This window comes from Narcine bancroftii, chromosome 8 (assembly GCF_036971445.1).
Source record: "Narcine bancroftii isolate sNarBan1 chromosome 8, sNarBan1.hap1, whole genome shotgun sequence".
NCBI lineage: Eukaryota > Metazoa > Chordata > Chondrichthyes > Torpediniformes > Narcinidae > Narcine > Narcine bancroftii.
Genome location: NC_091476.1, coordinates 141,468,212 through 141,481,269, shown reverse-complemented (window position 1 = coordinate 141,481,269; position 13,058 = coordinate 141,468,212). Strand labels below are relative to the sequence as shown.

The 13,058-nt window shown below is 41.3% G+C and overlaps 1 protein-coding gene across 1 annotated transcript in view; it reads left to right on the top strand.

Annotated features, from left to right (window-relative positions):
- The window catches only part of LOC138741281 (digestive cysteine proteinase 1), a 50,104-nt gene that overhangs the window by 22,979 nt on the left and 14,067 nt on the right, over positions 1–13,058 (top strand). The window contains exons 5-6 of the mRNA XM_069895094.1: positions 8,380–8,620; positions 12,064–12,262. Coding sequence (XP_069751195.1) covers positions 8,380–8,620; positions 12,064–12,262 — 440 coding nt within the window. The remainder of the gene's footprint in view (positions 1–8,379; positions 8,621–12,063; positions 12,263–13,058) is intronic.

Below are 13,058 nucleotides of genomic sequence, written 5' to 3'. Positions count from 1 at the left end.
TTGAGAGAAACATTGTTTTGACTAGTTGTACATGACCAGATAATAAACTTACACTAATGCTGGGCAGAGCTGGTTATGATTCCTGATGCATTTATTGGAGAGTACTTCCAGGGTTTGTGACTTTGAGTCACCACCAGAATTTTGCATGCACCTGGCTTTTTTTTTAAATGGTTCAGTGTGATGAGGAAAGGTATAAGGTCCTTGAGTGCTGTGTGACATGGTGTTCATCTTCCCAATGGTCACTGTTTGCTTAAATGACTCTGTGGACAGTGGAAGTTGAAAAACAGCATTAGAACTCCTTGAATCCAGGACATCCATGGAGAAAGAAACAGTTATTATTTCTTGTGGGTTGAAACATTAATACCTGGAATGTTTGCAGTACATGTTGTTATGGACTAACAACTCTTTTAATTTTTTTCTGGGACTTTGTTAGTACTAACACAGGAACAACAATGGAAAATTCACCAGACAATGGTAAATTCAAAATGATAGTTTAAAAAAAAATTAAACTATTAATAACATAGCATTTCTTGTCTTTAAACTTACTTAACTCTAAATTTAACCCCACTATCCACAAATGTAAATGTATGTATGTCTGTGTAATTAAACTCCCACTCTGAAAAGTCGATCTTTAAAAGCTCAACTCATTTTAGTCTTGCTTGAAGGTCTTCAATTCTCAGTTCATAAATAATTATAAAGTGCTTTTAAACACATCTTCAACCCTCTTTACTCACAATGTGGCTATTTTCTTCTCTGATAAATTCAGAAACCCAGACAAGGGTTAATGGAAGTGGCCATACAAATATAGACCTAGTAGAAATCTGTCCTCTTTTCCAAAGAGATTGCAAATGTGGTCTTCCTTGTTTCAAAGCCACGGATTCTGTGTTCCCTTTTTCCAGGTGTAACACACACCCAATTCTGGTTACTGTAACTTAACCCTTTCTTTCACAAGGTTTCAACCCGTGTGTTTCTGGTAATTAAACTCCAAAACTGAACTGAACTCTTTATCTCTCCTTTTGATAATATATTTCTCCCATTTCTTATGTCACATGGTATGTGACATCATTTCTGTCTTTGAAGTTCATAAGGTATTTTGACACTAATGTGTTAAAACCATTTAAGTCCACGTATGTCTCTGAGAAGTCTGCTTTCCTCAGAAATAAAATGGCCATGGGTTTATATAGGCACTTCCGAAATAGTTCCTATTGTTTCAAAAATCTCAAGAACCATCATAAATCCTTTTCATCTTCTCGACTCAAACTTCCATCAGCATCCATTTTTGTCTCAAACTGGCTTCTGTCTTCTATCTCAAAAAAAACCATGTGTTTAAAATGCTAATGTGTTGTCTTTATGCTCCTGTAACCCACCAAACTAACTTACTAAGAATACATCTACTAAGACATTTGTATACAAGAAATATTTAACATTAAAGATTAACATAAATTTGTTACAACATCAGTGAAATGAATTTTGGAAGCTGAAATTACGCACTAATGCTGTTGCAATAAAACTCTATAAAGTCTTCACTCAGAACTTTAGTGACTGACTGATGGATTTTCTGGACTATTGTAGCCGAAAGCAATTATGATCAACTTTTGCATGCTATATAAGGAAATATTTTTCAGTATGTCAGTTGAGTTTAAAGGTAGGATTAGAACCATCAGTTGAACCTGCGGCACCTTAATTCTGCCCATTCCCACCCCCCACCATTTGATTCAGGTGCCTGTCTGCTTTTAGCTCAGACCTTGATGAAGGGCTCAGGCCTGAAACGTTAGCTATGTATTTTTATCTTTGCTGCATAAAGAATGCTGTGTGACCTGCTGTGTTTATTTTTTGTATAAAACTAAAATCAGATGAGCCTGAAATTGCTCCATCTGGATTTCTGAAGTGGATTGTTGGAGACTCCTTGTACTTGGCACACTTGACTGGGATGAATCCCTAGGAACAACCTCTCCATTTATTTCAGAATTTGAGCATATGCAACAGTTTTTATATTTATTGGAGATCACTAGCTGGTCATACAGGATGGCTGGTCCCATTTGTCATTTTGTATCTTTCTTAAAATATTTATATTGATATTTAATATATAAACTGTAGCGGCAGCTACACTGCTAACAGAAGGATCACACAAGCAGACAGGTTGAGTTCAGTGAGCAAAACTGATTTATTGCAGGGTGCCTGGCTGGTCTTGTACTCCCACCCTGGACCTTGGGGGGGGGGGGGGGGGGCCCAACATCACCGGGGCGTCACGTGGGTCACCAGGCGTCTTGAGCCTGGTGCCAAGGTCAGGAGGAAACCCACGATGGTGCCATTTTGGCTGGCTGCCACGCCGTGTGCGTGACAAGCGGGGCTGGTTCGCCTGCCTAATGGCAGTCACACAGCCCCCCCCCTTCCTCCTCCCCCCCCAGAACTGGCACCAATGTCCTTTTTTGCCGGGCAGCCTTGCTTCTTGGGTTGGGCCACAACTACTGGCTCGGTGGGGTCGAGGCGGGCTGGCTTTAACCAGTCCACCGTGAAAGGCCTCCCCTCCAAGAAATAGCGGAAATGACGCACTGCCAGGTACATGCCCGGCAACTCATGATCGAAAGCAGGTTGGCCGTAAAGTCCTGGATGTGAGGGATCAGGTAACAGTCAGGTACTGTTGCGTTGTTAAACCGTCGATAATCTCCGCAGGGGCGCCAGCCGCCAGAGGCTTTTGGGACCAGGTGGAGCGGTGAGGCCCAAGGACTGTCAGAGCGTTGAATGATCCCCAGCTCCTGCAGATGCAAGAACTCTTCCTTCGCTATCTGGAGCTTATCCGGCGGGAGCCGTTGTGCCTTGGCATGGACCGGTGGGCCTTGGGTGAGGATGTAATGAAACACCTCATGGCGAGGTGAGGGAGCGGAGAAATGCAGCTTGAGGAGTGATGGAAACTCATCCTTGGGCATGCTGACCTTGGCCATCTGTGGCTGCTCTGTGCGGGAGGCTTTGAGGCAAACAGATTGGAAGGTACAGGTATCTACCAGTCACCTATCTTGAATGTCGACCAGGAGTCTGTGGGTGAGGAGGAAGTAGACACCCAGGATAGCGGTTGGGAGGGACGAATCAGTGAACCTCCATGAGAACTTCCGCTGGCTGATCTGGAAGTGGATGTTCTTGTCTCCATATGTTCAGATCTCCGTCGAATTGGCTACATGGAGGGGAGATCCTCAAGGCCAGTTCCGGGACTCGATGGCCGTGCCTGGGATGACGCTGATCTGGGCCCCGGTGTCAGCGAGGAAGCGTCGGCTGCTGACTGAATCCTGCAGGTAGAGAAGGCTGTGTTCTTGGCCAGCTGCTGCAGCCATTAACAGTGACCAGCCTGCTCGATTCCCTGGAACGAGGAGGGCTGACGACACTTCCGAGCCTTGGATTCCCAGCGCTGGTGGAAGAAGCAGAGGCCTGAAGTGGATGGCTTGCTTCTGGCTATGCTCTTTGAGGCCTCTGCAGGGTTCAGGTATTCCACCGCAGCACTAGAGGAAGGCTTGGCGTGGTCATGCCCGTGACTCGTAACCTGCTGGACTGCTGAGCCCTCTGGGAATTGTTTGAGCCATAGCTCCTGAGCCTTTTGATTAACCTTCCTAGGATCGACGAAGCTCTCCTGGGACAGTAACGGCCGAATGTCTTCAGGCAGATGGTTCAGGAAGATCCGCTCGAGGAGTGGGCAGTTGGTGTGATCGCCCATGAGCGCGAGCATCTCGTCCATCAACTCGATTGGGGTTCTGTCCCCCAAGGCGTCGAGGCGCAGCATCCGAGTGGCATGCTGGCGCCTGGAGAGGCCGAGGGAGCTGGTGAGCACCCGCTTGGTTGTCGCGTACTTCTGCGGGTGGGTGCTGAATGAGGTGCAGCACTCGTTTGGTGGTAGCCTGGTCAAGGGTGGCGACCACATGGTAAAACTTGGTTGAATCCGATTAAATCTGGCAGAGGTGAAACTGAACCTCTGCGTGGCTGAACCAGATCTCCGGCTCCTGAACCCAGAAGTCAGGAAGCTTGATGGCTATAATGTTGGTCGAAGGATCGTTCATGTCGGGTTGAAAGACGTTTGAACCTGGGGAAGAGTCACGTGATGGAGTAGTGGTCGGTCGGGTTGAACCAGCCTTCTCCAGAAAAAAGAAAAAAAGTTTGGAAAATACAAGGCTCAACAGATACAAAACAGAGAAAATTAAGAAGGTGGCACCCAAGAAAGAGAAAGTAAGATTAATGGGAAAAAAATAAGAAAAATCACCGGAGAAGAAAGAAGGCCTTACCTGCACGAAGGAGCAGGGAGCTGTGGTGGTGAAGAGCAGCCGATCTCCAAAGTTGGTGAGTGCCCTGCGAAGTCACGAACCACTCCAAAAATGGCTCTCTGAGCCAAACAAAAGTGCACAATCAAAGGAAAAAGTGAACACCGGCGGGAGGGGGGCTCAGCTGAAGAGTGGGCAGGTACAACACGAACAGCTGAGGGTCGTCCAGCATCAGAATGCTCAGCTGGAGGATAAAAATAGAGAGGAAAGGAGCAAAGAGCGGGACTTTAAGGGGTGTGAGAACATATTTAAAAATTTTTTAGGGGTGCGGGGCATAAAAAAGGTTGGGAACCACTGCATTAGAGGACAGATAATAAGTTATGCAACAAAGATGAAAAAGGATTACAATCGGGAAATAGAGCAGCTGGAAAGGGAGATAGCATATATAGAAAAGGAACTAGTGAAAAGGGATGATATAAAGAAAAAGAGAGAATTGACAGACAAAAAAATAAAATATGAAACATTACAAATGTACAAGGTGGAGAAGAACATAATGAAAACAAAGCAAAAGTATTACTAATTGGGAGAAAAAAAACACAAAATATTAGTCTGGCAACTTAAAACAGAACAAGTTAAAATAACTGTATTAGCATCAAGGAAAAAGGACAAACAAATCACATATAACCCAACAGAAATTAATGAAAACTTTAAGGAATTTTATGAACAATTATACCAAACTGAAAATGAGGGGAAAGGTAATAAAATAGAAGAGTTTTTTAGCTAAAATTGAACAGTCAAAATTGCAAGAAGAGGAACAAATCAAACTGATAAAACCATTTGAAATAGAGGAATTACAGGATATATTAAAAAAGCTGCCGAACAATAAAACACCAGGAGAGGATGGATTTCCAATAGAATTTTATAAAACATTTAAAGAGTTATTAATTCCTCCTCTCCTTGAAGTAATAAATCAGTTAGAAGAAACACAAAACTTGCCAGACTCGTGTAAGACAGCAATAATTATAGTAATACCAAAGAAGGGGAAGGATCCATTAACACCAGCATCATATAGACCAATATCTCTACTTAATTCCAATTATAAGATAATAGCAAAATTATTAGCAAACAGATTGGCCGATTGTGTACCAAAAATAGTTAAACAAGATCAAACTGGATTTATTAAGAAAAGACAAACAGTGGATAATGTCTGTAAACGTATTAATCTAATTCATGCAGCTCAAGGAAATAAGAAACCAACAGTAGCTGTTGTCTTAGATGCAGAAAAAGCCTTTGACAGGGTAGAGTGGAACTATTTATTTAATTCAATCTGGCAGAAATTCAATCTGCCAGAAAAATATATTAATTGGATTAAAGCATTATATAATGGACCATTGGCAAAGGTAGTAGTAAATGGATATGTATTGAACCAACTCAAATTAAGTAGATCAACTAGACAGGGATGTCCATTATCCCCCTCATTGTTCGCCTTAGCAATAGAACCATTGGCAGAGCTGATAAGAATAGAAAACAAAATAAAAGGGATAAAAATAAAGGAGAAGGAGTATAAAATAAGTTTATTTGCAGATGACATAGTATACCTAACAGAATGAGAGATATCAAAAGAATTGCATAAGAAATTGAAGGAATATGGAGAAATATTGGGGTACAAGGTCAACGCAAATAAAAGTGAGGTGATGCCAATGAGTAATATGGATTATACAGAACTTAAAAAAAAGAATCACCATTTAAACGGCAAGCACAAGCAATCCGATACCTAGGAATAACGTTAGACAATAACTTAACCCATTTGTACAATCAGCCACTAATAAAGAAAGTGCAGGAAGACTTAGAACTTTGGAAAGAACTACCACTAACGTTGATAGGGAGGATGAACTGCATTAAAATTAATGTGTCCCCAAGACTTATTTCAAACATTACCAATTCCCTTAACAGAGAAATTCTTTGATGAACTAAAAAGAATAAGGAAATTCTTGCGAAAAGGGGGGAAACTGAGGGTAGCATTAGATAAATTAACAGAGGTATAACCAGGGTGGTTTGCAGTTACCAAACTTCAGAAATTGTTATAGAGCCGCATGATTAAAGTATTTATCAGATTTTTACCAGTCGAGAGAAAAACCAGACTGGATTAAGGTAGAACTAGATAAAATAGAGGAGAAGGTACCAGAACATATACTTTATAAGTGGGATAAAAAGTTGGTGTAATATAAAAGCTCACCAGTATTGCATCATGTACTTAATATATGGAAGAAGATCCACATAGAAAGGAAAAAAATGAATTACCAAATATCAAAATTGTTATTGATGCAAAATTCACTAATCTCTTTTACAATAGACAACCTTTCCTTTAGAGAATGGGAGAGAAAAGGATAAACTGGGAAACAGATTGAGATTACCTGAAGGAAGCAGCTTTGAATATGTGATTACAGACACAATGATAATTAAAAGATTTATAACAAACGTACATTAAGCTGCAAGATAAGGAAAATGAGGAAATAAGCTATATATCTAAACAAAAGTGGGAAAAGGATTTAAACATAAAGATAAAGAATGAAGTATGGGAAAAGTTATGTTCTGCAACTTTGAAGAATATAATAAACACAAGGTTACGCATGATACAGTATAATTGGTTTCACATTACCCCTCACAAATTAAAATAATGGGATCCAACATTATCAGATAGGTGTTTTTGCTGGAAGAAGGAAATGGGAACAACAATACATGCAATTTGGGCATGTACAAAAGTGAATACGTTTTGGGAAGAACTAAATCAGATAATAAATAAAATCACAAAAAATAACATGCCAAAATATCCAGAGATCTTTCTTTTAAGTAACATAAGAAATAAAGAATTAGGCCTCAAATTGGATAATGCACAAAAAAGATTTATTATGAAAGCCTTAGCTGTAGCAAAAAAATGTATAATGTCAACTTGGAAAATGGAAGAGAGCCTGAGAATACAGCAATGGTACATGGAAATGAATAAATGTATTCCATTGGAAAAAATAACATAATTTAAAAAATAGTCACATTGTTCAAACAAATTTTGGAACCATACATGGAACACAACAGAGAGAGCTTGCATCGGATCTCCATACCCTAAAATGATAAAAAGACAAAACTATTTGATTTAGTGTATAAAAGTAGATGACACATTTTTATGGTTTGTTTTTCATTTGTGTGAAGACATTGTTTTATGGTTTTATTGTATTGTATATGTTGAATATTGGTTTTGGAGGGGGGAGGAAAGGGGGAAAATGCTATTGTGTATATTTAATGAGAAACGTTTGTACATATTTTAGTTGTTATGGTTCACAGTGTGGAAAAATAAAAAATTATTAAAAAAAGATCTTTGAACTTGTTGGGGTCACCAATTGTAGCGGCAGCTACGCTGCTAACTGAAGGATCACACAACCAGACAGATTGAGTTCAGTGAGCAAAACCGATTTATTGCAGGCTGTCTGGCTGGTCTTATACTCCCAGCCCGGACATGGCTGAGAACCTCGCTGGGGGGCCCCAACGTCACCGGGGCATCACGTGAGTCTCCAAGTGCGGGCTTCTGAGTCCAGTGCCGAGGTCGGGAGGAAACCCCCGACGGCGCCATTTTGGCTGGCTGCCCCGCCATGTGTGTGACAAGCGGCCGGTTCACCTGCCTAATGGCGTACCGCCACACAACAATTATGCAATGTACAATATATTTAAAATATGGGAAAAAGATTTCAAATATGAACATAATTCAAAAGACCAACGCACATTTTATCATATCCAATTTCATATCCATGTTTAGTAAAACATAACATCAAACAAAAGAAAAAGAAAACAACCTAAAAGAAATAGAAATAAAGGAAAGAAAGGAAAAATTCTTCTTTTTGAATGCATTATAAATTTCTATTTTTAAGGAAAAGGTATACAATTGTCTTCTCTTCTCATTCTGCACAAATTTTTATCAAAAATGTTTGTATCTTTCTAAATGCGTCCTTTCCATGTTTCTGTCCAAATGCCTTTTGAATGTTGAAATTATACCTGCTCCAACAGTTTCATCTGGCAACCAGTTTGTTTTTAAATAGATTTACCAGATTTCAGCAAGGTTCTCATGTGTACGTATGTGTTTATTTGTTAGTTGCTAAGGGAAGAGGACTGGAAGGGACGACTCTGCAGTGTGTGGCAGTATGTCACTTATGAGGGCAAGAAGAAGAACACCTACACCCTGTGGGTGGCCAACACCACGGATGGGCCTGCCCCCGTCCACTATGAGATGAAGGGATACAATACCTTGTTTGGTTCACACTATGACAAATATGAAATAGACTACAACGATTTGGACCATGATGTAAACCCAAGTATTTTTAAGGTTCCTAAAGGTAAGATATCTGCAGGCTGTTTCTCCAGCCGACTTGATCTATGTCATATATGGTTATAATTCAAGCTTTTTTTAAAAAAAACTTGATTTGGCTTCAAAGGGAGCTAGAAAGGATAAATCCAGGCAATCGCTCATCTATAGATCAACTTCAAAAAGCTGCTCAAACTGGTCTGAAAATCATCGTCTTTGTATGATTATGATGTCAGATGGCACGTTAGAGTAGCGGTTAGTAACAGCACCAGGGGCCCGGGTTTGAATCCTGCACTGTCTGTAAGGAGTTTGTACGTTCTCCCTGTATCTATGCGAGTTTCCTCCAGGGGCTCCAGTTTCCTCCTACCTTATGGTAGTTGTAGGTCAATTGGGGCTCATGGGCCGAAAGAGCCTGTTATTGTGCTAAATTTTTAATTTGAAATATGATTATTTTTGGATGGCACGAAAGATGGATGGATGGTTAAATGTGTAAAGAAGTAAATCACAAAACTAGACACCGTGGTTGAAGAAAAACACAAATTGCTGGAGAAGCTCAGCACATCAAACTTTAAGTAGCAAAGGTAAAGATACAGAACTGCCATTTCGGGCTTGAGCCCTTCATCAAAGTCTGAGAAAATGCTGGCAAATGTCTGAACACAAGAGTGGGGGGAGGGGGGTGGGAAAGGCAAGAGAGGGGGAGGGTCTGTCTTTCCTGTTCCTCCACCCACCCAGTCATCCCTCTTCCCCCTCATTGCTGCTGTCCACTCCTTCCTTTCTCCACCTATCATCTCTTGCCTTCACTACCCCTCACCCACCCCCCTCCCCCCACTCTTTTGTTCAGATGCTTGCTGGCATTTTCTCAGACTTTGATGAAGGGCTCAAGCCCAGAACGTCAGTTCTGTATCTTTACCTTTGCTACATAAAGGGCACTGTTTGGCCTGCTGGGCTTCTCCAGTGTTGTGTGATTTTTGGTTGGATGTTTAGTTCTAATTTTATGATCAGACAAATGAGTAAACTGATGGTTTTAATTTAACTATAAATTTATTCTCGTTAACTATCTACAACTCTACATTTTGATTTATTTTCAGCAGCATTATGCACATATTTGAATTTAGTCTCATTCTTGATGGAGTTAAATAGAAATATTTTTTCATGGGGGAACGGTGCAGACCTGAGCCATTCATTTTGTGTATTTCTCTCAAAAGTCCTTTGAGACCCCCCCCACCCCAGAACATGTGCTATATGGGTTATTGTATTGAGAGAGGTAAGAAGTATTGGGATATGGGTTGATCTTTGTCCCTTGGAAATCAATCCAAATAGGGCATATAATGGGAACTCTAAATAAAAACAGAAAATGCTGGAAAGGTTTGGAGTTTAGCAGGATTGCTAGAGACTGGGGGAAAAAAAAAGATAAAAATGCACAGAATTGCTGGAGAAACTTGGTCTGTCTCACGGTATCGACAATAGGAGGTAACAATATTGTGATATGTTTTCTCCTGGTCCTGGGCCATAAAGGTCGAGCCACCTCTCCCTTCCCGCCATTCCTATACCTGGATCTGGGCCATTAAAGACTATCGTTCCCTCTGCCTCGTCTTTGTGGTTACTAGTAGTGCACTACAAATATATTATTTATGTTTTAGGCCCGAGTCCTTCAAGGTATAAGCAAAAAGTCGGCAGGCATCTGAATTAAACACTGGAGAGGGAAAGGGGAAGAATGGGGTTCAGACCAACAGACAAAAGGTGTTAATTGGATATGATAAGAGGAAAGGTGAGAATTGATTTTGGCTCTGTGAAAGGAGACAGAGGGAAAAGGGAAGAGACGGGGAAGGAGATGGGGGGTGGGGTTTAAAGGAAACTGGAGAAGTGGATGTTAATGCCATCTGGTTGGAGGGTGTCCAGATAGAAGATGAGGTGTTGTACCTCCAATTTACAGGTGGTCTCAGTCTTGCAGTGCATGAGAACATGGACAGACATGTCAGCAAGGGAATGGGACGGGGAATTAAAATGGGTGGCCACTGGGAGATCCACGCTATTGCGGTGGTCAAAGCCAAGATACTCAGTGAAGTGATATCCCAGTCTGTGTTCAGTTTCTCTGATGTAGATGAGACAACAACGGGAGCACTGGATGCAGTAAAAGATCCCTGCAGATTCACAAATGAAATGGTGCTTCACTCAAAAGAACTGTTTGGGGCCCCATATGTGGTAACAAAGGAGGACATTTCTTGTGGTCACAGGGGTAAGTGTCAAGGGGATGACTGCTGGGGAGGGAGGAGTGGACAAGGGAGACTCTGAGGGAGTTGTCCCTGTGGAAGGCAGAGGGGCGAATATGTGACTGATCACATAGTAGGTGGTGGAAATGGAGGATGAGGATGTATTGTACATGGAGGCTGATGGGGTAGAAGGGGTATACTCATTATTGCACATGAGGGTGAGGGGAGATATGTGGGTAATGGAGAATATACAGTTAAGGCCCGAGTTGATGGTAGTCGAGGGAAATTCACATTGTTTGAAGAAGGAGGACATCTCTGATCTGGCATGGAAGACCTCATCCTGGGAGCAAATGTGCCGGAAATGGAGGAATTGAAAGGAATGGAATGGAATATTGGCCTTTATTGGTAGAGGGATAGAGTTTAGGAGCAGGGAGGTTGTGCTGCAATTGTTCAGGGTACTGGTGAGGCTGCATTTGGAGTACTGTGTGCACTTCTTACTTGAGGAATGAGATACAGGCCTTGGAGGTAGTGCAGAGGAGATGCACTAGATTAATTACAGAGATGAGAGGATTAGTTTGAGGAGATTGCATCGTCTGGGACTGTATTTGCTGGAATTCAGTAGAATGAGAGGGTATCTTATATAAAGTTATTCAAGGCATAGATAAGGTAGAGGTAGGTAAATTGCTTCAATTGGTAGGGGAGACTAGAACTAGGGAACATAGATTTAGGATGGAGATGAAGAGGAATTGCTTTTCCCAGAGGGTGGTGAATCTGTCGAATTTGTTGTCCATTGAAGCAGTGGAGGTGACCTCACTAAAGACCAGGTTGGATAGAATTTTCCATAGTAGGGGAATTGAGATATGAAGAAAAGACAGGCAAGTGGAGATAAGCCTATCATTAGATCAGCCATGATCACATTGAATGCTCAATGTGCTGGATGGCCTGCTCCCATTTCTTAAGTTCTTGATTAAGGTCAACAAAAACCATTAAGGAAGGAAGTGTGCCATTCTCCCCTCTGTAGTATTTGTCCATGGATTCAAAGCAATGTTAATCACCGCTGGGGGGAGGGATATATGGATAGGCAATAAATGATGTCCTGCCACATACTAGGACTTGACAAAATATAAATTTCACAGGGCCCAAAATGACATGAAATATATTTGCAGTTTCCTTTGGATAAGTACAGGTTTTGGAGCTAAGCTCTCTTGTCCAACACAGTGATGCTCAGTATGGGAGATTATCGTAAATCCCTTTCATCATTTAGGCATGACTTGTGAGGGGTTTCCTGGTCCTGGAGTGGAACACAGAGTCCTGGCTAACCCCATTGAAGATTTAGTTAGCATGGATAAGAACAACAGAACTTGGCATGTCTTCTGGTATTACAAAGAGAAGTTTGGGAGGGAGTATGAAGAAGGTGATGTGGAGCATGAGTTTAGAAGGACGACTTTCACACACAACATGAGGTAATGTTGTTTATTCTTATTATCAAATATTTCACTGTATATTTAATCTTTATTTCTCAGATTTATGAAAAGGCAGGTTGGCTATAAAGGTACAGTTTGTCAAATTATCAATATCAATTTTAAAGCTGCAAGTTTTGTTAAATTGTATTCTTTCCACAGATTTTGACCTCTTCCAACAGAGCAAGAGTGTAGAAATGTCTAATTGAAATTATTAGGATTTCTAAATTTTTAAGCTTTCGAGAAGTGGATGTTAATGCCATCCAGCTAGAGGGTGCCCACTATCTCCTTCCCCGTCTCTTCCCTTTTCCCTCTGTCTCCTTTCACAGAGCCAAAATCTAAGGGAATTCTGCTCAAGTAAAGCCCAACTTTATTGGATTGTAGGTGTCTGTTATTGGCCTTTTTAGTTAGATCTGAACAAAGCACAAAATGAATAGGCAAGGCCCGTTGATCATCATCCGATTGTATAAGTACAATCTGGCGAAACAGCATTCTATGGTCCTCGGTGCAAACATGCAAACACTCAATCACACACATTCAGGAAAAAAATACATATGCAGTACATATTAAAAATATATAAAAATAAATACTGTTTAATTTGTAGCAGAGGGTTCTTTTGAGCAATTCATTCTCACTTCCCGTGGGAGGAAGCTGTTTCTCAGCCTGGTGGTGCTGGTTCTGATCCTCCTGTATCTCTTTCCCAATAGGAGCAGTTGAAAGGTGGTAAGGGTCCCCAATGATTTTTGCAAACTCTTCCGGTAGATCATGTCACGGGGGGGGGGTGGGTGTGGGGGGAGGG